We start from the raw sequence: 27,566 nt of genomic DNA, 5'->3' as shown, positions 1-27,566 counted from the left end.
AAAAGCATTTATTCAAGTTACAATTCAGATTCAATCTGAGCAATTCAAATTCAAATTGAACTTATTCAAATTCAGTTTCTGATGGCACAGATTTCTGCCCATAGGACTTCGATCAAAAACAAAATAAAAAAGTGATTGATAATCCAAATCCATATTACCATTTTATTGAATTTATAACATGAAACCAGGTTGTTCATGTAAACAAGCTCAGTTATTTATTAGAAGTAGTGAAGTGATCATGTTGTTTAAAGGTCCTTACAATAAGCTCTTAATTCATCAGAATCAGAATACTGTAATAATCCCTAAAGAAATTAATGAAGAAACAACTGCAGACACAACAACATAAATTAGGCTGGACACTGCTGTAATACCAATTTAAACCAGAAGGTGTCAATGTAACCTATTATAACCTATTGAGAGAAGTATTTCTCACTATAAGATTTGACAAAATAAGTATTTAGCATGACATTTTGGGGATTTTACTGGCTTCACAGCTTGTGTTTCCTTGCAGATGTTAAATGTAACATATGAGCTAAATTATAAACTTCACGTAAACAACCACAAAAACACCACAGAATCAAAGGACCTGCCTCCCCACAGGAACGAGCACACATACAGTCATGCTTATCTAAGAAGTCCAACAGAAGCAGCAGGGAATCAATCACTGCTGTGATCAGTGAAGCAGTTTCCTCCAATAATCAATAATATCTGTGATCAGAAGTCGATGAATGTGCTGTTCTTTAGCTACCTATCGGTAGGATCTGCTGCAGATCGATATCAGATCTCTAATGCTCTCTTTACATTTTAAAGAGTCCTGAGAATGAGACTTTGGACGAATGTGGGTTATTGGGTAATTATTGATTATTGATTACTGGTATAAATGCTGTCAGTAAAGTGGTAATCAATGAGAGGATCATTCAGTGTTTATGAGTTTCCTTTAGTAATCTGTGAGGGTGATTTTAAAAAAACACGATGCACAGTAAACAAAGTATCAAATGAAAGATTTATTCTTATAACACATGTCATTACACATAAAGGAGCCAATGTGAAAGAGGTCAAATGTAGTCAGAAAAGAGCTGCAGAATCCAGATCAGCGAAGCACAAACCTCCATCCATCCACCAGCAGCTACACAGCAGGAGGCTTCAACGCTCAGGTGAAGTCTGAAAAAAGTCTGCAGCAATGACTGCAACTGTCTGAACTTTGGGCTCACATGGATGACTGTGCTGAGATTATTATCTGAAACTCTGAACATCCACCACCAGAACTGAAGATAAACAACAGACTTTTTAACAGAACTTGAGAGGACCACTGACATAAACTAGGTCCAGTACTGACATGTGTGGGCTGAAGAGCAGTGGACTGGAGAAGACCTCTGGAGGAGCCGCAGCGATGCTTCTGCAGAGTGAAGCGAGGAAAAAAGCATTTAAAACCAGATCTGCTCGCTTCACAGAAATCTCACAGCTGAGGGCTCCCTCCTCTGAGAGATGGCGCTCTCTGTGTAAGGTATGATAAGCTCGGTAAAGAGAAATGCCATTTTGGGGGGGAATTACCACCTCCATTAAAATGTAACAAAAGGTTCCCAACCATCGTGAAACCATAGGGGAAAGCATCAGCAGTGCTTTTCCCTAATCCCTAACGCAGTGTTTGCTAAACACTGAACAGGTCGGCCCACAGATCAGTGTTTAGAGTCAGGACCGATCCCACCCCAATGCAAACATCAGGTAAACAGAATCGCCCTCTGGGAAATAATCGTTGCACACCTTCTATTATACAGGCATCCATTAGCAATGTTGATGTGATGTAGCTACCAATGATTGGTTATTTCTTTCTAATTGGTAATTAGTTTGGGTAGTCTGTAAAATTAACTCATAATAAACTAACAGTCCTTATTTAATATCTTGTCTTTTCTAAAAATTAGGCCTTTGTTTTCGCCATTACCAAATTACAACACAAATAATAAGCATTTAACATCTAGCTTCCTGTCTGCCCGTTTATTTTATAATAGACGAACTACAGCATCAAAATGACTTGATTTGGGAGGTAACCAGCATGTGGTTAACATGAAACCCTAACCATAATCCTACCCAGAAGCAGCTCACCAGAGACCAGGTGGGCATGAACAGGTGAACAGAGAGAGATTAGGTCACATACCATCGATCACTATGAGCCATACAGTGTGACGAGAGACTCCTTCAGAGTTGCTTGCCAGGCAGGTGTACTCTCCAGCATCAGCCAGAGTTACGTTTCTCAGAGTCAGCAGTGATTCTACCTCATAATCCATCGCATTCAGATCCTCATCCTGTGAGGGAGAGGGACATGGATATCACCCAACATGTTTCACTCAAAAGGTTCCAATCAAAGCTGGTCGATACAGCTCTAAACACTGGGTCAGGAGTCTGAGAGAACTTTAAGAGTGTGACACTAAAGGCCAGTTTACACCAGTTAGTTTACTTTTCTTTTAGTATGGGACTAGACTCGGTCCATGTGTGGGAAAGGAAAAGAAGGAAAAGTAATCCCATGGTTTAGTGGCATATCGTGGTGATATGCAGGTAAGAGCGCAGTAAACTGTAACACATTATACAAGTCTTAACTTCTACCCATCCATCATCTCTGGAACCCTCCTGAGCCGAGACATCCTTCAGAGGGAGTTCTTTTCCACCACATTTGTCTGCACTCTTATGCCTTTGGTCCAAGGCCACAGCTCATCATCACAGATCATGGTAAAAATATAGATTACAAGTAAATCAACGGCTTTACCTTCACCCAGCACAGCAGACATTTCACCAAACTCTCTATGAATGCCCTACTTCACTTTACTCTGGTTTGGAAGGAAACTAACCAGAGTGGGCAATCCAACATCTTCTGGATAAAAACTGTTGCGTCAAATTTGGAGGTGCTGATTCTCATCCCTGCCTTCCTGATGAATCTGAATTTGAGCAAACAGATGGAGTCTTTGCCAGTACACCAGCATAGCATCTGACTGCTAATAGGTGATTTGTCACCCTTGTCCCCTCACCTTCCTCTACAGAAAAGGTGGAGGAAGGTGACCCCATTTAAGGTCAGCAGCTGATCTTTGGATGGTTTGAGAGCGACTAAATGTCCTGCTTCATGGCTTCACCAACATGTGAGTTTTTGTTTTAGTGACACCCAAAGCTATACTCTACCCTCCCATACATGTCAGCTGCCTCCAGAGGCTCACAAGCTAACTAAAATTTGATAGGACTCCTTCTACTGCATCTCTGGTGTCCACCAGGTGGTTTGAGGGTTGATGTTGCAGCTCCAATAAGACACCTCTTTAATAGAGAGGTTTAAGCCCAAATGGGATAATTTAATAGAAATTGTCCCATTTGGGCTCAGTGTCCCATCCTCGAAATACCATTTTAATTCTGGAGGTTGCAACTGTCGATCTTCCTGACTGTTGCCTATAAATGGTATTTTTTTTTTATGTTTGAATGTGTCAGGCCTGCCTGGTACCCTCCCTAGCCACAAAGCAGATGACAGCTCAGCTCCAGTCTTCACTCAAGTGGTTGCAGATGTGATGACAGAGAATGTGCATCTTTGGAGCTGGAGGTGCAGTTCCCATTCATTTTTTCTGCCTGTTACACTCATGCACAAAAACTACGAGCTTGGGTTTAGAAAAAGATCACGGTTTGATGACGTTAACCCTTACCCCACCATGGACCAGAATAACATTAATCTAGCTTCAAAACACTTTGGAGACATAAAATAATTCTAACATAAGCCTGTAGTGCTGCCTGATTGTGGTGTACGTACTTTGGGAGGACGAACAAAGGGAAATATTTCTATGTCTTCTTTGCTGCCATTGATCACGATGTGTTTGAACCACCGTATGTAAGGCTGTGGGTCACCCATCACTGCGCACACAAGCTCCACATCACTACCAACAACAGCGATCCGGTTACCCTGCAGCCCAGCATGCAGGTCTGGCTTTTGAGGAGAACGCTCTGTAACAAAACAAGGTTTAAGGTTAGCATGATGCAAGATCATACAAACGACTAATGTCCACAGAGAGCAGGAGGAGACCGATAGCCATTCTGTTTGCCTGCAACATGAGGATGTTTAGTCTGGATAAAGTCTTTATGAAACTCTGTACGTTTTGTAGTTTACTGACAATGTGTTTGTCCACTTAGTAAGTACTTAGAAAATGCATTAATGTTATTACTAAAGCTCACTGTGCCATAGTTTAGTGATATTGACTTTTTATGTGGTTATATTTGCAATCTCAGATTTGGAGGGAGTTCTGTGTTTCTTTCACATGGTCACATTTTAATGTTAGGTGTATTTGATATATTGTTGTTGACTTTGTTCAGTGAGCTTTAATGCGGTTTAAACAAAGAATACCCTTGGGACACCTCTACAGCAAATCAGCACTTTATTCACTCCAGCATTTCCACTCTTATACTTCTTAAAGTGCTGTAATTTTATTTTTACTTGTTAAGGCCAAACCGCCTCCATCAGTCATGCAACCTCCTTGATGGTGTGGGCGGTTGTACAGGACCAGTGAAAAGTTCGGACACACCCACCGAAGGTCAGCGTTATGGTCGACACACACAGTCCAAAGTACTGGAACCATCTGGTTTTTGCAATAAAGCATGCTGTATGCCGTGTATACATGCTGCAGATAATCTTACCAATTACATTCAGCTGATAGGTGTGTTGGAGGGTCCCGTGTCTATACTGCACCACACAGGTGTAGTTCCCTTCATCAGAGGGAACCACTGACTCCTTTATTAGAGTCCATGTGTGGTCTCTGATCTGCAAGATTAAAGAAAGATACAGAAAGGGTGAAGTAAAGCTTTACAAGCTGAAGTTGTTTCTAGAGGCCTTTGACTCGTTGGTCCATCCTGACCTCTTTTCCGTTCTTGTACCATCGCAGGGCAGGAAGCGGCTTTCCTGTCGCTTGGCAGTGAAACTTCACCGTCTTCCCGACAGGAACTCTGTAGATGTGTCTCTTGTCCGGCCTCACCCACTGCGGTGGCAGTGATTCTGAGACAACATAAGGAAAACATCATGATTAATACTGCGTATGCATCTTTCCAACACAAAGACTGAAACTAAGAGGATCAGCTTGAGGGTTAGCATGCAGCTTCTCACTGCAACATTCCCCGGGTTGTCCACTTTTCTTTAAGTATTATTCAGAGGATTTCACAATTAAAGAGCGTCATTTAAAAAAAGGTGCTCATGAATGTGCACAGGCTGAACCTTTGCACATAAAAGAGAAATCCATGCATTTTCCCGTGATAAAATGATCAACAAGTCTATCATACTTGGTTAAAACAAATCCAGATTATATATCATCCAATATAAAGGTAGTGCTAGAGACCAGTGGAGACCTTGCTCACTTCAAATGCTTTTGTATTAATCTAATTTTAATTTTGATCTCTGGCTCTCTTCCACAGTGTGTCTTTGTCACGGCAGATAGCTGCCCCTCCCTGACCCTGGTTCTTCTGGAACTTTCTTCCATTTAAGAGGGAGTTTTTCTTCCCCTTGTCACCAAGCACTTCCTCAAAGAAAGTTGTCTGATTTTGGGGGTTTCTCTGTATTATTACAGGTCTTACCCTACAATATAGAGCACCTTGAGGTGACTGCTGTTGTGATTTGGCACTTCTTAAATAAAATAGAATTTAATTGAAATTAATAAAACCCTGCTGAATTGGGCACCTTTGATAAAGCACTGCCACATAATCCTCCACACTTTCTTCAGGCTTTAACATTTTCAAACATATTGTCATCTTCACAAAATCCTCACACACAAACTCAAAAGTTGTTTGATTTTTTTGATTTATGTCAAAAATACCTGCAGACTGGTCATTATTCATATGAGTCTCTATGATGTCAGTGCTCCGCAGATTGTCATTTACATCAGACCTCTCACTGCTCATAAGGGGGCAATTTTCAACTTGCGCCTCGGCATTGGGGTCCACCTCAGCAACACAGGGCTCCCGTGGCCCCAGCTGGCTCTGCAGGGTTGAGCGGTTGCCAGCCAGGTGCTCTGGCCGTTTTTGAGGATCATAAAAAACTGCCTTCTGTGACACACAACATGCTTAAGGAGCACAAATTTGCACCCCAAAGAAACCATCTTCCAGGTCGAGAACAGGGTCCTAGGCGCCCAAGAGCCATCCGGCATTTTGCAGACCCCTCCCTCCTCAAGGTGCTTTATATTGTAAGGTAAAGGCCGTACAATAATACAGGAAAACCTCAACCATCAACTGACCTCCTGTGAGCAAGCACTTGGTGATAAGGGGAAGGAAAAACTCCCTTTTAACAGGAAGAAACCTCCAGCAGAACCAGGCTCAGGGAGGGGCGGCCATCTGCTGCGGTTGGGGTGAGAGAAGGAAGACAGAACTAAAACATGCTGTGGAAGAGAGACAGAGATTAATAATAAGTTGTGGCAAACCACCAGGGGATTCCACTCATACCCAGCGAGAAGGGAAGAGGGAGGAGTGATGTTTTGGATTCTAGGAGATGTTTTGCCGCCTTGTGAAGTCACTGGGGTTGAGTGAAGCTGAGATTAAAGTTGATATAAAATGTGATGAGCTCTCGTGTCATCCTTACATTCCTCCACAAAGTAATGATTAAGTGCAGGGAGGTGTATAAGACCTTCCAGCTGCCCTGACTGGTTTGAACTGTGTTTTACATTTTTCACTGTAAATAAATGCACCGGGTTCACTTGGAGCTAACAACTCTCAAAAACCTGAGGTGTTACATTTGGTACAGTGGTAATTCTGATAGGTTTTCCCATTTGCGCCATGGTTCCCGGCTCTTGTCCTTGCTGGGTTTGGTAACGCTTAGGGCTGTGGTCCGTTCTTCGTACCTCGCTTACTACATCCAAGATCAAATTATCGCGCCAACTTTGAGCTCGCTATTCCGGTTCTCCGAGCACACCTGTTGTTGACGATTAGTACAGCTGGATGAAGTAATGTGAGATCACTGGGTAGCTTAACAGGGGCTACGCATCGATAGTAGAAACATTGATCGGCAACCCTTTGATTGGTCGGCGAAAATGTCGAAGGAGCGCGCTCGGTATTTTTCGGCAGCAGAGCAAGAACTCTTGAGTGAGGGATTTCAGGAGTTTCAGAGTTTAATTAAAACGCAAGGGAACACTGCAAAGGCTGCAAAAGCAAGGAGAGAGGGCTGGCAGAAAGTTGCTGACAAATTAAACTAGTAAGTAATTTAATAATAATAATAATAATAATAATAATAATAATAATAATAATAATAATAATAATAATAATAATAATAATAATAATAATGGATTGGATTTATATAGCGCTTTTCAATACCACTATTCAGTCACTCTCACATTCACACACTGGTGGAGGCAGCTACGGTTGTAGCCACAGCTGCCCTGGGGCAGACTGACAGAAGCCAGGCTGCCATATCGCGCCATCGGCCCCTCTGGCCATCATCAGTAGGTGGTAGGGTAAATTTATTATATTATATTATATTATATTATATTATATTATATTATATTATATTATATTATATTATATTATATTATATTATATTATATTATAGTACATTACATTACTTACATTACCCCTTACATGTTGTGGCTCTAATGTGAAAGAGGATATCTCTTTCACATTAGAGCCACAACAGGACCCACTAGAACATGGGAACAAGTAAAAGTGGAATATAAGAATATTCTACAGAATGGTAATATTTATCACTTATATTGCTTTTAGTCTCTTGAAAAGAGACCCTGGAATAATCTGTTTGTTTGTTTATAACAGCAACCAAGAAAAGGGCAGAGCACAAAAAGACAGGTGGTGGTCCTGCACCCCCTCGTCAACAAGTTGGTTAAGTAAATAATACCCTCACGGGAAAATCGATATCTCTCTATGAGCACACTGTCGCGCTGAGCTAAAGGATCCTGTCTATCCCGCAATATACGCTGAATTCTGAGGACTCTCCTTATCAATAATCTTGCACCTTCCGCAATGGGTTGCTCGCGTATACAGACAGGACATGGCTGCGACAGACTTCCCAAATCCACCTTCGCTTTTATAGCCGTGGTCTCTCATCTTGATTACGCGAAGTAATTTACTATTACTACTCTAAAATATGAATTACATCTGTAATAATCACATACATGTAGGGGAGACCGGGGATAGTTGTAACATTTTTGATATTTCTGTCTGTAAATTGGAGCTCTTTTAAGGTAGTGGATTCAAAATGTAATGCAAAGTATTTACATGTCTCTTCTATTAAATAGTGCAGCTATTTTCTCTGCAGCACAATTACCCATTGCATGGTATGATCTCAAACACGAAGAGTGAAATGTTACAATTAACCCCATAGTCTGGGTTAGTTGTAACATATCCTGGGGTAAAATGTAACACAATGAAATAAGGGTACTAACAAAACATTAACATGTAATCTTTGTTTATTCAACACATGAATGCACTTACATCCATTTATGTAGCTCTGTGTGTGTGTGTGACAGAATGCAGAAATCTAGCTTTTGAACATATTCCAACCCCCAAAAAAGACAAATTATGGAATTTTCTGCAACTGAATATTTCATTAATTTTGGTTGGTCTTCCTTGAGTTTGGCCTCATTGGCTCAGTGGGCATTATAACCTACAACTCTTGCACCAATTTTGAACATAACAATGAAGCTAAAAAAAAAATGTAGATGTTCACCAGCATCGCAATTCCATTACTTTTTATCATGGCTTACCTTGGTGTGGTTTGCAGAGTGCTTCAGAAAGATGAGGAAATCTGTTTCTTGCACCCATCCTGATTTATTTCCACTACCAATACTTCCTACTGGTCCATCTCTGACACAGTGGTCTGCATAATGTATGTGTGGGAACACAAACAGTGAAGTAATTGTGTTGCCAATGGCATTACCGCATATACAAAAGCGACCAGTGAACCTCTCTCTGCTGATGTCGTTGCCCCAACTTGTTTAATATAAGTTAAAGTAATAGTGTGGTAAGTTGTAACATCTGCATTATTGTTACAACTGACCCAGACTCCTATAGCCATGAACTAGCTAACATTACAGCCAACGGCTAAAACATTAGCACTAAAGACCTACACAGAATATATCCCCATAGACATACAAATAACACAATTTAAGTTTGATGAGTTTAACTGCAAAGCAGATAATGCTATTACAAATTGAAATAAAGTAGAAAAACTTACTTTTTGGCATACAATTTACTTTTTTTCATGTTAAATTGTCTGTGTTTGACAAAATGTGCTGATTTTTCACATGTGATAGCAGAACTGAATTGGGCATGTACAGGATGAGTCACATCATTTGAAACTTAGCCCTGATTGGAGAAATTGGAAGTGTTACAACTGACCCACGTTACAACTATCCCCGGTCTCCCCTAATAGAATGTTAATAGTACATTTCCCTTTTTTTAGGAAATGACCTGTATGTATCTGTATGAAATCAATAAAAGAATCAAATACTGCATTATCTTTAGTTACATTGATAATATATATTTATGGACAAACAGTGGTAAAATATCGCTGTTGCTTTCATATAAATGAAGCGGACATACCTGAGTGGCCGCGATCTAATCCTGTTTACATAAAGTAAACCTGCTCCCGAGCAGGTTTACGCTTATGGATCTGTTGCTATGACAGCAAGTCCCGGATGAGCTTCGGAGAACCGAACGATCCAAGATCACGCGAAATCGTCAACAATCAAATCCACTTAGCGAGGTACGAAGAACGGACCCCTGTTCTTGTTCCCCAGGTGTTTTCACTTCTCCCAGTTGCCCTGCTGTATACTCAGAGTGGTCCTCGGCCCTCAGTCTTTGCCTCAGCTTCTGTTAAGCTATCCTAGTTCCTCCCTGTAAACTCTGAATCCTGTTCTGCACATTGCTCTGTGGATTTTGTATTGTGTAACATTGTGTTTCAACAGCCTTATTATAAGGTGGGGTTTGAGTTAACTCTGGCCTGTTCCAGATTTTGCGTTTGACAAACTCCACCCCTACCCATAAACTTAGGTGGTTTGCGAATTACTTGGTGGATGTTGAGAGGTTAACAGGGAAATGCATATATTTCTATGAAATAGGGTGACACACCTTATCAGACTGTATGGAATGGTCCTGGGCCGGTGACCCAGCGTTTTGAGTTTATTATTATTTTCTAGTTTCTTCTGATTTTGTGTTAATTCTTATTTTGTATTAGTTCTTAGGGTTTGGTTCTTGTGTTTAGTGTTTTAATGTTCTCCCTTCTGTGCTCTGTTCGTGCCCCTAAGTTAGTGTTGTAGAACAGCTTGTTCCTGTTTTACTTTGAAGGTCTGTGTCTTGTCGTGTCTAATTAGGTTCAGCTGTGTTCCCCTCTGGTGTGTCATTCCCGCATTACCTTGTGTGTATTTATAGTGTGTGCCTGCCTGTGTTCCTTGTCAGTTTGTCTCTGTTATTCAGTGTTTCTCCACGTCTCTCTGCCTTGCTTCCTCCGTGTCATCTCCACGTATCGTCCCGTGTCCTTATGTTTTCAGGTTTGTTTATTAGTTTTTCCCAGTCTAGGTTTTAGTATCTCCCTGTTCCTTATTTCCTGTATTTGTACTTCGCCATCACTTTAAATAAACACTCACTCGCACCCTAGCCTGTACCTGCATTTTGGGTCCTTTTCTCGTAACACCACACGACTGCTGCCCCAGCCGTGACACTCAATGTTTTTACTGTTTATGAACTAACTGACCTTGGCCCTATTTCAGGAAGCCGGTTTAGTGCAAACTCTGAGTAAGTATACCCTGAGTTAATGAAAACTCTGGGTTTTCGGTTTCACAAAGCGAGTTTAGATTAATTCTGAGTGAGTTACTATGACGACACACTCCGTGAAGCTAACCTGCCCCCTAGCAGGTTTACTTCAACTAACCCTGACCTTCTCCGCCTCTTTGTCAGAAACCTGACTGTAGGAAGTGTCAGACATGGCGTGCTCCTTCCTTGAAGAGCCAGTAGATGTTGAAGCACAAATTCTCCGCAGAGCTCTCCGCCGGGAGAGAGTGATTAGAGCGCGTTCGGACATTTTATCATTTCCTGATGATTTCCTGTGTGAACGTTACCGTTTTTCAGCACAATCTATAATTTATTTGAATAACATCCTCAGGCCTAATATTGCTCATGTGACACATCGCGGACATCCTCTCAGTTCTGTACATATTATTTGTATTGCACTTCGGTTTTTTGCAAACGGGAGCTTTCTGTATAATATTGGTGACGCTGAGCACGTTTCCAAGGCTACCGTCTGTCGGGCAGTCAGGAATGTTACAGTTGCACTGAAACGTCTCCTGTACTCGTTTGTGGTGTTCCCCGGTCATAGACCCACAAGATTCATCAAAGAGGGATGCCACAAAATTGCAGGTATCAGGATGAACAAAACTTAATGTATGATGTGGTGATACTTGAACTACTACTTAAATTTTACATTTGTTCTCACGGTTCCCAGGCGTGATTGGCTGTATAGATGGCACTCACATTCCAATCATTGCTCCTTCAGTAAATGAAGGAGACTATGTGAACAGGAAGTCTTTCCACAGCATTAATGTACAGGTACATAGTTCCCTGTAGCATTTCAAACTAACAAATTATTTCATTATAGTGATGGATGCTAATTTGTGTTCTCTGCACTGTGAAGATCATATGTGATGCTGCCAACATTATCACAAATGTGGAAGCCAACTGCTCAGCCTCTGTGAGTGGTGGTGGTGGAGGACCCCCACCTGTTTTTCGGGCCTCCGCTTCTTCTTCTGTTGGCTATAACGGGTCACATTTGAGCATACAGAGTAAGCAAATGTGTACTTGTAATGTGCTCAGATAATTTCAATAAGTGCTTACAGAGGGGAAATGAGTGTAGCCTCTAACTGCAATTGATTTACATCGGACAAACAGACCAAGCACTATGGCTCATAATACAATTACACCTTACCTGTTTGGACTATATTTTTATATTTCATTTTTACTTGCTGCCAGGAACGTTTGGGGCCTGTTGGGTTGCACCTGCGCTCAAATCACATCACAAAATCAAATGTATGAAATAAAAAATGAAATAAAAAATAATAAAATAACGTGTTAAATGGGTGGAAATCCCTAGATCAATGTTTAAATTAACACTCACGCATTGACTCTGTCGGCTATGTTTTGCCATGCATGCTCCCTTTCTTTTGCAGCTGAGCCTGTGTTACTTTTTTTTTTCCGCGGAATTTGCATGTTATCGGCATATGCTGCCATCAGAATTTCGGCCTCAAGCGCTGTAAAATACATTGACCGCGCCTTCTTTCCCTCCGTCTCCATGGTGACTCGCTTAATCTGTGCTCCACTAATCAGGGCTTTATGTATCCTCGTGCGCGCGCTTAACTTGGGGTTGAAGCAACTCCACGTTGACTGAACTAATTGTTAGGGCCCTATTTCAGGAAGCCGGTTTAGAAAACTCAGAGTGAAAAACGACACTCAGGGTTGAGTAACCCCGAACTGTCCAACTCGGAATATTCGGTTTCAGAAAGGCTGATAACAATTAGTTCAGTCAACGCGGAGTTGCTTTAACCCCAAGTTAAGCGCGCGCACGAGGATACATAAAGCCCTGATTAGTGGAGCACAGATTAAGCGAGTCACCATGGAGACGGAGGGAAAGAAGGCGCGGTCAATGTATTTTACAGCGCTTGAGGCCGAAATTCTGATGGCAGCATATGCCGATAACATGCAAATTTTGCGGAAAAAAAGTAACACAGCCTCAGCTGCAAAAGAAAGGGAGCATGCATGGCAAAACATAGCCGACAGAGTCAATGCGTGAGTGTTAATATAAACATTGATCTAGGGATTTCCACCCATTTAACACGTTATTTTATCATATATTATTTTATTTTATATTTTATACATTTTATTTTGTTAAGTGATGTGAGCGCAGGTGCAACCCAACAGGCCCCAAACATTCCTGGCAGCAAGTAAAAATGAAATATAAAAATATAGTCCAAACAGGTAAGGTGTAATTGTATTATGAGCCATAGTGCTTGGTCTGTTTGTCCGATGTAAATCAATTGCAGTTAGAGGCTACATTAATTTTCTTTCTGTAAGCACTTATTGAAATTATCTGAGCACATTACAAGTACATATTTGCTTACTCTGTATGCTCAAATGTGACCCGTTATAGCCAACAGAAAAAAAGCGGAGGCCCGAAAAACAGGTGGAGGTCCTCCACCACCACCACTCACAGAGGCTGGCCACTTGGCTTCCACATTTGTGATAATGTTGGCAGCATCACATATGATCTTCACAGTGCAGAGAACACAAATTAGCATCCATTACTATAATGAAATAATTTGTTAGTTTGAAATGCTACAGGGAACTATGTACCTGCACATTAATGCTGTGGAAAGACTTCCTGTTCACATAGTCTCCTTCATTTACTGAAGGAGCAATGATTGGAATGTGAGTGCCATCTATACAGCCAATCACGCCTGGGAACCGTGAGAATAAATGTAAAATTTAAGTAGTAGTTCAAGTAGCACCACATCATGAATTAAGTTTTGTTCATCCTGATACCTGCAATTTTGTGGAATCCCTCTTTGATAAATCTTGTGGGTCTATGACCGGGGAACACCACAAACGAGTGCAGGAGACGTTTCAGTGCAACTGTAACATTCCTGACTGCCCGACAGACGGTAGCCTTGGAAACGTGCTCAGCGTCACCAATATTATACAGAAAGCTCCCGTTTGCAAAAAACCGAAGTGCAATACAAATAATATGTACAGAACTGAGAGGATGTCCGCGATGTGTCACATGAGCAATATTAGGCCTGAGGATGTTATTCAAATAAATTATAGATTGTGCTGAAAAACGGTAACGTTCACACAGGAAATCATCAGGAAATGATAAAATGTCCGAACGCGCTCTAATCACTCTCTCCCGGCGGAGAGCTCTGCGGAGAATTTGGGCTTCAACATCTACTGGCTCTTCAAGGAAGGAGCACGCCATGTCTGACACTTCCTACAGTCAGGTTTCCGACAAAGAGGCGGAGAAGGTCAGGGTTAGTAGAAGTAAACCTGCTAGGGGGCAGGTTAGCTTCACGGAGTGTGTCGTCATAGTAACTCACTCAGAATTAATCTAAACTCGCTTTGTGAAACCGAAAACCCAGAGTTTTCATTAACTCAGGGTATACTTACTCAGAGTTTGCACTAAACCGGCTTTCTGAAATAGGGCCCCGGTCTCCAAAAACCCATGTAAGCCAGAGCAAACCCGAACAGTGGTCCCATTAACTAACATTAACTGGTTAACTACCAGTTTAGATTCTTTGCTTGTCATCTGACAACTTCTAAACATTTTGTGTCCCTCATTCAATACTTTCATTGAATCATAGAACAAATATTTATTCAATATATTAATATTAACAGAGAAGGAGAGATCTGACATCATATCTCTGTATTCTATCCTGTACAGATCTTCATGTACCATCATAGACAGTGAGCCATGCAGATCTGTAGGCAAACCCAACAGAGTTTCCAGCCAGACAGGTGTACTCTCCAGCATCGTCCAGGGTTATGTTCCTCAGAGTCAACACCTCAATTTCTTTGTCTGTGGTGTTCAAACCAGCAGTCTGAGAGAGAAACACACAAAAATCTGTGTCATCCTTCATCAGTGTCCCTCAAAGGTCAGAGCTGAGTTAAATTCCTCACCATCAGCAAACTGAAACTCAAAAGTCAAACTTAAATCTCTCACGAAGTCAGTGAATTCAGTTCATGGATGCAAACTTTAATTTTACCACTTCAACAGTCTAGTGCAGGAGACTAAGATCACTCTGAAAAATCAGAGTGATTTCAGGGGGGTGGAGAAGTGGGTTCAGAGTGTGGTGTCAGGGGAGGCTTACCCACACAGCTGCTCTTCATCACCTGTCTGAGCTGTGTGGTTTGAAAGCCGGAGGAGGCAGCTTTAAAGCCATGTAAGCGTGTCAGAAACAGCTGGAAATAAAACACCTGTTAATGTGTCATGCTGTGTGTGGGGGTACTTTATACCTGTCACAAATCTGAGAAAATATAAGGATTTAAAAACACAAAATCATAAATTGAAGCATAAAGATTTGGTTCAGCTTTATTTCCAGTTCAGTTAGATTTCCTGTTGCTGAGACTGGACTGATGAATCGGAGGTCTAGTCAGCTAACTCAGCTTTCATCCATAATTCAACAGCTTTCCCAGCAGGACATTGCTTCCTGAATGGCAGTAAGCTGTTAGAACAATGATTCAAAAAGTGATGTTCCCATATGTTGTTATTGCAAATGTCTTTTAAAAAAACCCAACTTTACCCAGTTCTGTTCACACAGTTTTCAGAGGCTGGAAATTATGAGAGGTTGACACACCTGAGTGAAAGTCTTCTTTTTTCTTGATCTGTTCCTTTGGGAGCAGCAGATTATGTGCCTTCATCTCACACTATCTTAGCAACCTCCTCTGTTAGACCAACCTCCTGGATTAGTCTTGTGCTGGGAAAGGGATCCCAATGCAGCTCCTTACAGGAGCAGGCGGTTTTAAGAATGCTGTGGACTAAAACTAGGCAGTGGGTACTAGGCAGTGGGTGCCAAGCGCCTTTGTATTATGTCATGATGTTTAACAAATTTAAGTGTATTTCTTTGAAATGTATCTCAGGGTTTTCTTCTGTTTTTAAGCTGCTCATATTCATAATGATATATTTTCGTATTTGTTTGGTTTTATGTTTGTTTATTTTTTTTTGTTCATAACTGCACAGATATTTGCACATCTGATTGATAGTTTTTGGTCACATGACTGACTCGTTACTCCATCATGCCAGCTAATAGTGGACAGTTGGTATTACTGCAGGACAGAAGTGTTGTGGGGGGGTTTTCACCTGTCTCGAGCCAAGACTACTGGGATCATCTATTCATGTAGGAAAAACAAAGATTTCAAGACAAATTGCAAATTTTGGGGACTTCTGATGTATATTCTGCCACAGCAGCTTTATTATGACATGCACACGCAATATACCTCTCATTCCCAGCACTGGGAAAACCACCGGGATACAAAGTGTATTCCTTCTAATTGGAGAGGTGTGTACTACCAAATTCACCCTCATCACTTAGCCAATTAAGCCAAGATCTGCTTATTTCACGAAACATATTCTAAGGGCTCTGACAGAGATCAGATTTATCCTCCTTCATTATAGATGTAAAGAGTGTCACACAGCAAAATAAAGCTAACAAAAGAAAATTACTAAAACTGGTCTAAAGCTGAATTTGGTGGTGTTGGTACGTACTTTAAGAACACGAACATAGGGCAGCCCGTTCGGTCCCACACTGCTGCCGTTGATGATGATGTGTTTGAGCCACTGCATGTGAGGTTGTATGTCGCTGAAAACGCGGCACACAAACTCCACGTCGCTGCCAACAGCTGCCGTCTGGTTGGCCGGCAGCCCTTGCTGCAGGATGGGCCTGCTAGGACTGCTAGGACGCTCTGAAACAGGTGGGTTGGAGATGAAGACAGGGGTAATCTTTGCGAATGAGTTAGATATCCACAGAGAGGAGAACAGCATGTCACCAGTAACACCTGGAGGACGTACCTGCGGATTGATTTTCTAACTGTAGTCTAGAATGGCTTTTTACATTTAGCAGTGAAACAGTTTGTGAGCAAAATGTTAATAATGAACTTTTGAGTGTTCTGGTTCTATCGGTCACAGTACCATTCACAATCAGTATGAATGGGTAACAGTATTCATGTCATGGGTGACATGAATACTGTTACCCATTCATGGAAGGACACTGAAGAAAAATAACAAGACTGGTTTGGACCGAGACCTTTCTGTCATTTTATGTTAAACTAACATTACGACCCTGTGTGCCAGATAATCTCTCTTACCAAGTACATTCAGCTGGTAGGTGTGTTGGAGGCGCCCATATTTATTCTCCACCAAACAGGTGTAGTTCCCTTTATCTGAGGGAACCAATGACGTCATTATTAGAGTCCCCGTGTGTTCTCTGATCTGAAAGATTGAGCACAGGTAAAGACAGAAAATAAAGTAAAGTTTAAAATCTGGTTGTGCCTCTACAATTTCCACTTTACAGCCAGAAACACACCTGAAAGCCTCCGATTCTGTGATCCCTCCTGAACAGTTTCCCGTTCTTGTACCATTGTATTGCGGGAACCGGGTGTCCTGTTGCTTTGCATTGCATTTTTATCATGTTGGAGACAAACGCAGCATAGAGCTTCTTCATTTCTGGCTGTACCCACTGTGGAGCCATCCCTGGTGAGGAGACACCACGAGGTAAACCTCATCAGTTTACAGTGAAGAACTCTTTGCCACTAAACACCTTCCATTATTACTGAGACATTCCCAGTGTCCACCTTGTTCAATTCAAACATTTTATGGTGATAAATGTTTGAAGTGTTTGAAGATAAATAAATTTACTGACACTGAAAAATGTTGAAAGATGTATTGCTATTGGATAAGTCAGAGCTTTCGAGCCAATACCAATTAAACATCAGGCCTTTCCAGTAGTGTGCCATCCCAGGTCCCAGTTCTGGGACAGGAGACAGGACAGTCAAAGAATCAACAAGAGCTGTATCTGAACATTTATCTTTGGAGGCTTTCCCATTTTTGACATTCAGTCAAGCTTCGGAGCCCTTTCCTGATCCCCAAGCACTGCCTCAAGTCAAGCAATAAACAAATAACCACAGAACATCTGTTTGCCTCCTCTGTTCTTTTTATTGTATCTGGGACCTGGTAAGTTGGTCATTTAATAACATTTGTTTCACACAAAGTTAGTTATAAGAGTTGGCATAATCTTTCAAAACTAGACTAAACCAAAGAGTGAAGGTGCATGTGGATGGGGCTTAGGGCTGGGCAAATTGACCTAAAATCCATATTGCGGTATAATTTGAAGCATGTGCGGTAACAATATGTTTAGCAATATCTTCTTTTCTTCTGTATACCGTATTTTCCGCACTATTAGGCGCACTTAAAATCCTTTAATTTTCTCAAAAATCAACAGTGCATCTTATAATCCATTGCGCCTGTATGAATTCTGGTTGTGCTTACTGACCTCGAACCAATTTTATGTGGTACATGTCACTTAAAAATCTGTCAAAAATGTTTTAGTACCAATTTGGTAAGCTACGAAGCCGCACCACTTGATGGATTGTCTGAGCATTATGGCTACCATAGTCAGGAGCCTCGCGGAGTAATCTGGGTCCAAAACTTTCCACTTCAGGTCCCAAAGTCAAAAGAACACTGCTGCATCACTGAGAGTTAAAAACTGTCTAAATTCTTTCATCTTTGATAAAATGATCAGCGTTGATGCTTTACCAGGTGTAACAATTAAGTTTAACATCCAGGCATCCATGAAAATAGAATTTATTAAATTTAACGGAGTTAGAAGTTAGCAGGAAGTTAGCTCGCTAGTTTCCACTTAAACATGATATAGCATGTTCTGACTGAGAGATTTTTGAAAAAATGTAAACACACAGCTCTGCTTTCACTCCCGACATAAATGAAGGCAGAAAACTAAACAGCAGTGACTTTTTTAGGGTTACTGAAGTTGGACTAGCTGGTATATAATGATGTGCTACGTGATCGCTAGCGATACAGCTATGTTAGCATAACATAAACACAGTGAAGCTAACTTTTTCCCACTCGATAAAAGTGGGGGTTCCCAATGGTTAGGGACAAATGCAATCGCATGGCAGGATGCTGTAAAAAGACCAAACTTCAGTCAGGAGAACAACTGAGATAATCCATCCACAATACGAGGTTAGTCATTAATATACTGCAGCAACATAGGAATAGAGCAGCTGTGAGAGAATTCAACATTAATGAATCAAAAGTACGGTTGTGGAGGAAGCGCAGTTTTTGGCTTTACTCATATTCGAAAACGTGCTTCATCTCTTCGCTATTACTGTCGCCTGGCATAATTTGCAGATGATATTGCTTGCAACCGCTGTGATGCTTTGACCATAACAGGCGCAGCTTGATGACACCATCAACATGCGCTATTGCGGTAGAGCAGAATAGTCAAAATCTCTACCGTTGGCCAAATTCATATCGTTTCTACCGAATACCGTTTATACCGCCCACCCCTAATGCGGCTGTTAGGGAAAGTGGTAGTTTGCTGAAAAGAGCTGCATGGCCAAGAAAGCAAAAGACTTCCTCAATTTCTGCCAGACAGCTCGTCTGAGCAAGGAATGGGAAGAATAGAGATCGACGGGCTGGACCGACAGACCAAGTGACTTTCACGCATTGCATTGTGGGTACCAGTGGCAGCAAAATCAAAACACTATATCAAGTGCTAGCATTTCCAGCATTCATTAATTCTGCAGTTTCAATCCCTACTTGCATTTTATTTACCCCAAAAACAGTTATGTATATTTATATGTATGTATATATGTATATATAGTTATGTATAGAGCTATATCACGTTATAACGTGATATAGAGTGAAAAGTATATTGTTCTAACAATATACATTTCACGTTTGAACGATAGAATATCACGTTATTACAATATACATAATTATCACGTTCGTACAATATGATGGATCCATGGGGTTGGGAAAGCCAGAAGCAGGGGAGCTGGAGAGGTACCTTTCATGTCCATTCACTGGAGGTGTGGATTTATTGCATGGCTTTCCCCACATCAAGAAGCTTTTGATCAAAATCAATACAGCTCTTCTTGCATCTGGAGCTTGTGAAGGACTTCTTAGTCCTGCAGGATTCCTGTTCACTGCTAAACAGTTACAGCTTCAAAGAAAGAACCTTGAGAGCAAACTGCTGCTGAAGCTTAACCATCACCTCACTGAGTGAGTGAAGAAATGGCACATTTTTGCTAAATATGCAGAAATAGATGCACACCCATACAATTTATGGTAAACTGAGCTGCCTTGTATGTGCATATGTTGAAGATGCATCGTTCTAATGTTTTCTCTGAGGCTGCTGTGCCATTTGGAGCAAAAATGAATATAAAGTTTATCTTGTCACTGGAAATGGTTTGCACTGTTTAATTATTTAAATTATTCACCGTAGGTATTGGTGAAAATAGCTTTATGTTGTAAAAAACTGTTGTTGTGCCTTAATTTGTTGATGTTTTTACATACATTCCTTTTTAAAATACTAAAATTTGTATATTTATTTATTTTTGTTTGTCTGATAGCATTTATTTATAAAACAAATCGGACATTTCAAACAGTTACTCACTACTTGATTAGTCTTTTCACCAAGTACTTTTTTACTCTTACTTGAGTAACTTTTTTGACAACTACTTTTCACTTTTACTTGAGTAATAATATTTTAAAGTAATGCTACTCTTACTTGAGTACAATTTTTGGATACTCGACCCACCTCTGGTGATCACTGACTGTTTTTAGGAGCTTTTTGAGATTAAATAGAAGAAAATACATAACATTAAACATGTTAACAACACAAAAGCCATATTAAACGCAGACTACTTCTCCTGTTGCTACTTCAATCATGAAACTGATCAATGATCAGCTGATCGTCTCTCTTGTTTGTTTATTGCTCACTTTGAGCCAGAAACAGGAAACCAGCGGATGTCGAGCTAAACAACAGCAGCACGTTTAAGGTTGATTAGCTGTTGTTAGAATTTATTTAATATTAATTTCTAGTATCAGCTGGAGCCACAGCTGTAAAGCTGCTGGTCATGATATCGGTTTGGATATGTGGTAAGAGGGAAACATGAAGATGAAACCAGGAGACGTCCTTACTGACTCATCAGAGCTGAACAGGTGATGGAGAAACAGGTTTACCTTTTAGGTGACAAGAATGAGTTGAAGGGAAGTTATGAACTGTTTCTGAGAGACAAATAACACCAGGATCCTTTGTAGCTGACGGCTGGTAACTGTGCAGGGTCGGGTCTGGCAAAGTTTTGCCTGGGGGCCAGGTAGGGCATTAGCAGGGAGAGGGGGGCACAAAGAAATACTTTTCTTTCTTATTCTCATTTAAAATGTCTCGCTTTTATTAAATAATTATCTGAATCTTACAACCAAAGTTTTCATCTGATGTAAAATGTATAGAAATCATACATATACCAACAAGACTGTACATCACTGTCACAACAGCGTTTGTTTTCATTCAAAGGCTTTATGGCTTTTCCTATAATACCTGGTGGGCTGGTCTCTAGTCAAAACGCCCAGGCCGATTTTTTGTCGCAGTCCAGCCCTGCCTGTCTCATTATGTTTGTGTTTGGGAGTGAACAATGGTAGGTGGCAAACACTGGGATGGTTTTTCTTGAAGAATGCTTGTCAGCAAAAGCACATTTAGACAGAGCGCCCATGACGCTTCTTACCTGTGTCTGTGTACTCTGAGTCCAGACCAGACTGAGCCAGAGAGAAGTGAACCAGCAGCAGCAGGGACCAGAAACGCATCATGTCCTAAGCATCAACTTACAGGGACGTCCACACTCTGAGCACTCTGTAGCAACAACAAAACCAAACTCAACCACCATTATGTCACTAAGTCTTCAATTCAATTCAATTCAATTCAATTCAATTCAATTTTATTTATATAGCGCCAAATCACAACAGCAGTCGCCTCAAGGCAGTTTATATTGTACTGTATATCCTATAATAATAGATACAGAGAAAAACCCAACAATCATATGACCACCTATGAGCAAGCACTTTGGCAACAGTGGGAAGGAAAAACTCCCTTTTAACAGGAAGAAACCTCCGGCAGAACCAGGCTCAGGGAGGGGCGGCCATCTGCTGCGACCGGTTGGGGTGAGAGAAGGAAGACAGGATGACTTTAGGTGACTGTAACACATCTGCAGCATCATTGAAAACAGAGGGCGCTCCACTCACCCTCTGTGCAAACAGCTGTTCAGTCTATCTGTGTTCGTTAACAGGATCAGAGTGTGCTGGCTGTTGAAGGTCAGAGGCCTTTGAATCATCTCCTTTTGTTTAACCTCTCACTGATATGAACTGATCTCTTTGCTTTTACTGTATTTATTTTATTTTTATTGTACAGTAAACTTACCGAGAGGCTTCGTGCAGATGTTTGTGTGGCTGGGATCTCCACTGGAGTCTTTGGGTTACTGTTATGTTGTTCTACATGTCTTAAATCTGACAGACTTACCGTCTGTGATTATAACCAGACAATCAAACAAACTCCATCAGAGCTGAAATAAAAAGGAAACTTGAAGCTAAATAAAATAATAATAATAATAAATATTAGAACATAATAACCCTGGTTTAATGAAAGCGGAAAGCCACATCTCTGTGTGACATATGTTTAATTCCTTATTGAATATAAGAATATATAACATTATCAGCACAACACAGAAATGGCATTTATGGCATGATTTAGAGAAGCTGGACTCACTGTGTATTTCTTTATTTGTTTTTAAATTTATTATAGCTTTCACTTTGTTTTCACTTTCATCTAACTTTAATATTTTATTTTTAGTTAAATGATGGAGCAGAGCAAAAGCAAACAGCCTGACTGAGCACTGGTGGGGTCAAAGGTCACAGCAGTGGTACCTGTAGTCATTCATGCAGCAGATGACTCACCGTCAGTGGAAACAGAGAGGACTGACACGTTAGTTTGTCCTGGGATTTAGGCTCCAACCTCGACAGAAGTGTCCCGTAGCACGTCTACGCCTGAACCAGCGGCTCTAGTTATGGTTAAAACCCTGGTGGTGTGATTACAGATGCCCCCTGAGGGCGGGACGAGGGTCGTCCATTTACTGTAAGAGAAACACGGAGATGAAACGCCTACACAAGGTCATATTTACTCTGGAGTCCCTGTTTACTCAGTGACCACAATCTGCCAGGCGGTCTCTATTAAATACACTCATTATATAACAGTGCACTTTATGCGTTTTCACTAATAGGGACAAAACTGTAAATTCATTTTAATGCAAAACCTATGACTGTTACAGCTGCTCCCTCAATAACAGCAGGTGGGGGCAACTATGACACTAAAAATACATCATATTAAAGCAGCATTACTCACAGTATTCACAGTACTTCAATAGTACCTAAGAATGTAACTTTAAAATGTTTCGCTGGTATTCTTTTACATTTTTGAGCAGGATTAATATCATCAAAGGGCCACGAATGCAGATATAGCACAACAAAGGTCAAATCCACATGAACAAATCCAGAAACAGACAAAACAAAGTCCAAAATCCAAAGGAAGCGGAGAATACTGGAAATTCCAGGAGTGGAAGGTAAACACAGAGGGAACACGCTGAGCAGGAGCAGGAAGTACACATCGAAGCTTCCTCTAGTGTGTTTTTTAGACACTAGCATGTGTCAGTTACCAGTATCCTGTGCCCTCATTGGTAGTTGCTTGAATTGTTCGCCTTGAAGTTGAGTTCTTGGGACCCGCCCACTTTGCTTTGGCAGAGTTGTTGTTTTTTTTAATCTCGTATGTGCTGAACGTCACTGACTGTCTGTGATTGCTGGTCTCTACATTTCTGTGAGTCATTTCCTATTTGGGAGCAGCTTCACAGTTTTCTCTGAGCCGTTGTCATTTGATCAGAAAACCCTGATCCCACGTCCGCTCCCTCCTAATACCAGAGATGTCTTTGGGAGTGTGAAGGAGCACTAAATAAAAGTAAAAATACCACCGCATTTGACCTTATGTTACATATTTTACTGTATTTTATCTGAATGTGAGCTGTGCTGCTTTCCTCCTGCTCTCTGGGCTTGCTCCACTTTCCTATTGGCTGCCCTGCAGCCAATCAGATCCCTCCAGGGCCTTTCTAAGCTGTTTGAAGGTGAATTGCAGGGTCTTACATGAGAATGATCGTATAAACAGTAAATACAGGACCGGTATCACCAATCATTTCAACTTGAATGAATCTATATAGCTTTAAATGTGAATACTGAATAAACATAAACACTTTTTAATGGCACTGCATGACATGCTTCTGTTGTTTTAAACATTCTGTATAAATAAAAATGGCCGGCTGTTGCGTGTCACGCTTTGTTGCTTTGTGATTTTGAACGGCATCATCTTAGCTCAATAACGATTCCTCCTGAACTGTCGGGCAGCTGAGCTTCAGGTTTGCAGCTCTGCTTTGTTCTAGTTTATTCAATGGCCTCTGTTTTAAGTTGAGGTTCTATTTTTTGTTGCCCTTCCTGAACTCATTCCAGTGTCAATAAAAGGTTTCAAACTGACCCAGAACGATTCATGTTTCTCCACGCTCAGCACTGTCACTCTACTGAAGCCCCGCCCACCCAGAGGAAGTCGGATTCATACAAGAACATGACAGGAGCCGAAAGCCATCACATCACATTGTTTATTTCTAACACAGAACCAGAGACAGCACAGATGAGCAACACGGAGTAAATGAGCTCCACGGCCAGCGTGAGAGCATCTCCTCACCTCCGCGGCCTCTTGTCCTCCTGCATAAATTAACTTAATAAAAATAAATATGCATTATAATAATAAGTTGCTTTTATAGTCAGTCGGTGGCTGGACTGATGTTTGTGTAGTCAGGGCTGGCTGTGTGTTTATATCAAGCTGCGTCAACTACTCGTGGGCTTTAACTCCGTCTTCTTCCTCCTGGCTGTCTACGGACCTCCTGGCGAACAGGTGAGTGGGGTCTCGGCCTCTGAAGCCCGGCTGGATGTTGAACACGGGCATGTTCCTCCAGCTTGAGGGGTTATTGTAGGCGGCTGAGCCGGATTCTGCGGTGCAGGGTTTGTTCTGGATGAGCTGGAGGAAGATTTCCATGTCGGGGCCCAACCGGGACACGATCCCGGCCCTCACCGCCACCACCGTCTGCTCGTCGCAGGCCTGCAGCGTCTGGAGCAGGGTGCTGTAGTACCTGCAGGCCAAACAGACACATGTTCATCTCAGACCTTGGCCTTCTGCTTGACAGTTTCAGATTTGCATCAAAATTTTACAGTACAAAATTTTAACATTTATAATAAGTGGTGTAAAAGTTTAGTTTCATACATCAAAAAAAGTTTTTAACGGCTGAAGATTTCTTAAAAATTGTCCGTCGACCCATTTCAGGCCTGTTTTTTCTGCACATTGAGACTGAGGCCATGTTTGAACATGAATATATCAAAAACTATCAAAGATGAAAGCCTGAAATCATTACCTAAATAATACTAAAACACAACACAGAATACGTCTGAACATTAGATTCTTAATTTTTTTTTAAAAAATCTAATTCAATAACACAATTGAACAAATATCACAAACTGTAAGAAGAAAAAGAAAGTTCTGGAATTTCCAGATGAAACTCAAATTATAACTGAGAAATAACTTTAATGTAAAACGAATTCTTTGTTAGTGAGTAATACAGTTCACAAGCACCAGGAGTCGCCCCTCAGCAGGCTTCCGGAAGGTGTCCAATCAGAAGAAAAAGGGCTTTTTTAAGAGTTCTTAAAGAGACAGGAGCTAATATAATGATTCCTCTTAAACTTGTTCTTAAGATATTTTTACGTTCTTACAACAATATTTTTAATTGCCACCACTATACAAACATCACATGAAGGTTTTACTCCAGGCTCCACTTAACAGTGTCCACAGTAAACTATATAGTAAAAATGTACAGTATGAAAACACAGTGGTCAGCAGCAAATATGTACCATGCAACAGCACGTGAGAGGACAGATGGGACTCTTGAATACCATGTCTGTCAAACCACACACTGAAATTTACTGTATGAGCCCAAAGTTCTCTAAGAACTCCTCCCTAAATGTCCCCCTTTTATAACTGGCCATCCTCCAGAAACTAGCTGAGGGGCAGTAGCATGTACTTTTTAGGTGTAGCTGCAACTTTACTTTAAGGCCAATTTTATAATTATAGATTTATAAAACATGCTAAGAAGCTAAATTAGGTACCATGTATGTTATCGTGCTATTGCTTTAGCATCTCCACTCTAAAGCAGGTGCGAGCATTGCCTCACCATTTTGTATGTGTACTGGGTGCTCACCTGTTGGGAAAATGAGTAGGCACCTGCACCACCTCTCCAATGGCGTCAGGGTTAGTCCTAGCCACAGTGCAGATGTCCAGGCTGGTGTAGCACTCTTCTTGAACCTTCGATGAGATGGACAAACACTGACTTAGGATCATAGAAGCACTTTCTCCTCTCCTCTAACCTGCAGAGGTAACAGGATGCTACAACACTAAAAGGATGGGGTTAAAGCTAACAGTGATACAGGTGTTTTCATATATAAACTGATGGAGACACTGAACAGGTTAGCCTGGTTCTGCTGGAGTTGTCTCCAGTTAAAGGAGAGTTTGTCTTCCCCACCTTCACCAGCTGCTGCTGTGAGACATTCCTTGGGATTTTTAATATCTATATAATACGGAGCTTTAACTTCATGAGCAAAAGCTAAATAAAAAAGAACTGAAGTGATTTTTATAAGGCAGCATAGAAGTTTGTGAGCTGGCAAACCTCAGCGATCATCCTCTGGAAGATGTTGCAGCGGCGGATGGACTGGAAGACTTTGCCCGAAATTCCCTGAGACATGCAGTGCAGACTCTTCTTGACGAACGTCTTACCCTGTGGAGAGAACATTGAGGTCAGACGACAGGTGGAGGACAGGTGGAGGACAGGTGGAGGACAGGTGGACAGTAAGTCACTAACCTCGGTGTTGAAGCTTGCGGCGGTGTGCAGGAACAGCTCGCAGAGCTCGTGCATCCCGTCGGTGTCGCAGGTGGAGTTTTCCAGACAGGAGAAGAACCCACAGCCGACGGTCACGGCGCCGCTCAAACATCTGGCCACATCAGCTGCAAACACACAAACATGCTTCACACTGGACTCACAGAGCTTTCCAGATGATTGACCCATCAAGCAGTCGCATATGGGACAGATGTGACTTGAATATGATGCAAACAAATGGAAGGAAAATATGATTTGAATAGAAAAAAGTGACGCATAAATTATGTTTTTACAAATAGGGAGGGCAGGAAGTTTTCTAAAGTTATCAGTACTCCATACTGGAACTGAGATGATCACCCCCCCACCCCTTCAAAAAACAATACATGAGTCCATTAATGGTCGCTGATCAAACTTCAGCTTTCTTTTAAAAGACAGTTTTTATGCTAATAATACTTCAACGACAGACAGAAGTGAGAGGATGAAGAACACCTGCTGCTGTGTTTAGAAGATTTAAAGCCAATAACCGATCAAATATCAGCTTATTGATCCGGTAATAATCAGGTACAGACTCCAAACATTAATGCGTTCACTGCAGTACTTGTACTTGTAGCAGACTACTGTGAGTGCAGTAACACAAGTACTCACTCGGGCTGTTGGCGGAGAAACGGGCCCGGCGGGGAGCCGCCTCCTCCGGCAGAGGCTCGAAGGCGGAGGAGGAGCAGAGGAGGAGGAGGAGCAGAGCGGAGCCGCGGAGCATGGTGCCTCACACTGAGGATAAAGATGAAGCAGCAGGAGGAGAACGTGCTGTGTGTCTGCTGTCTCCAGCTGAGTCTCCTGCATTTATACACAGTCAGCGGGGCTCGGACCAATCAGAGCGGAAGGTTTCGGTTGGGGGGGCTGTTAATGGTTTATTGAGGAGTAATGAACTTGCGGAGTTAATTGGTTATTTCCACACGCAGAGGAGGAATTTCCGAGCAGCAGTGAACTCAGCGCATAAA

General features: G+C 41.5%; 2 protein-coding genes across 5 annotated transcripts; both read right to left on the bottom strand.

The window, feature by feature from the left end:
- Positions 1-984: 984 nt before the first annotated feature.
- Positions 985-23,113, bottom strand: LOC146705257 (uncharacterized). 4 transcript variants are annotated; one of them, XM_085462904.1, is made up of 14 exons: positions 22,953-23,113; positions 22,508-22,683; positions 21,975-22,116; positions 21,606-21,859; positions 21,286-21,410; positions 17,067-17,233; positions 16,849-16,972; positions 16,250-16,446; positions 14,441-14,585; positions 4,872-5,008; positions 4,654-4,777; positions 3,776-3,966; positions 2,153-2,300; positions 985-1,396 (listed from the first exon to the last, which is right to left on the bottom strand). In XM_085462904.1, exons 5-14 carry the CDS (start codon positions 21,365-21,367, stop codon positions 1,320-1,322), a joined length of 1,392 nt encoding a protein of 463 aa, XP_085319030.1. In that variant the 5' UTR covers positions 21,368-21,410; positions 21,606-21,859; positions 21,975-22,116; positions 22,508-22,683; positions 22,953-23,113; the 3' UTR covers positions 985-1,319. The 4 variants fall into 4 exon arrangements, with proteins under 4 accessions (XP_085319030.1, XP_085319029.1, XP_085319031.1 ...); XM_085462903.1 differs by lacking the exon at positions 21,606-21,859; XM_085462905.1 differs by lacking the exon at positions 21,606-21,859 and having other exon boundaries at positions 22,074-22,116.
- A 1,115-nt stretch (positions 23,114-24,228) lies between these two features.
- LOC146705256 (stanniocalcin-like) lies at positions 24,229-27,345 on the bottom strand. The gene is made up of 5 exons (XM_085462906.1): positions 27,214-27,345; positions 26,554-26,696; positions 26,362-26,469; positions 25,897-26,000; positions 24,229-24,777 (listed from the first exon to the last, which is right to left on the bottom strand). The coding sequence occupies exons 1-5, from the start codon at positions 27,323-27,325 to the stop codon at positions 24,480-24,482; spliced, it is 765 nt and encodes a 254-aa protein (XP_085319032.1). The 5' UTR covers positions 27,326-27,345; the 3' UTR covers positions 24,229-24,479.
- Between the last annotated feature and the right edge of the window lie 221 nt (positions 27,346-27,566).

Source organism: Copadichromis virginalis, linkage group LG7, assembly GCF_057382275.1.
Source record: "Copadichromis virginalis isolate Kocher_CV1m ecotype Utaka linkage group LG7, C_Virginalis_male_GT1.1, whole genome shotgun sequence".
Lineage (NCBI taxonomy): Eukaryota > Metazoa > Chordata > Actinopteri > Cichliformes > Cichlidae > Copadichromis > Copadichromis virginalis.
Note: the sequence above shows the minus strand (reverse complement) of the source record. Positions and strands in the feature narration are given on the sequence as shown.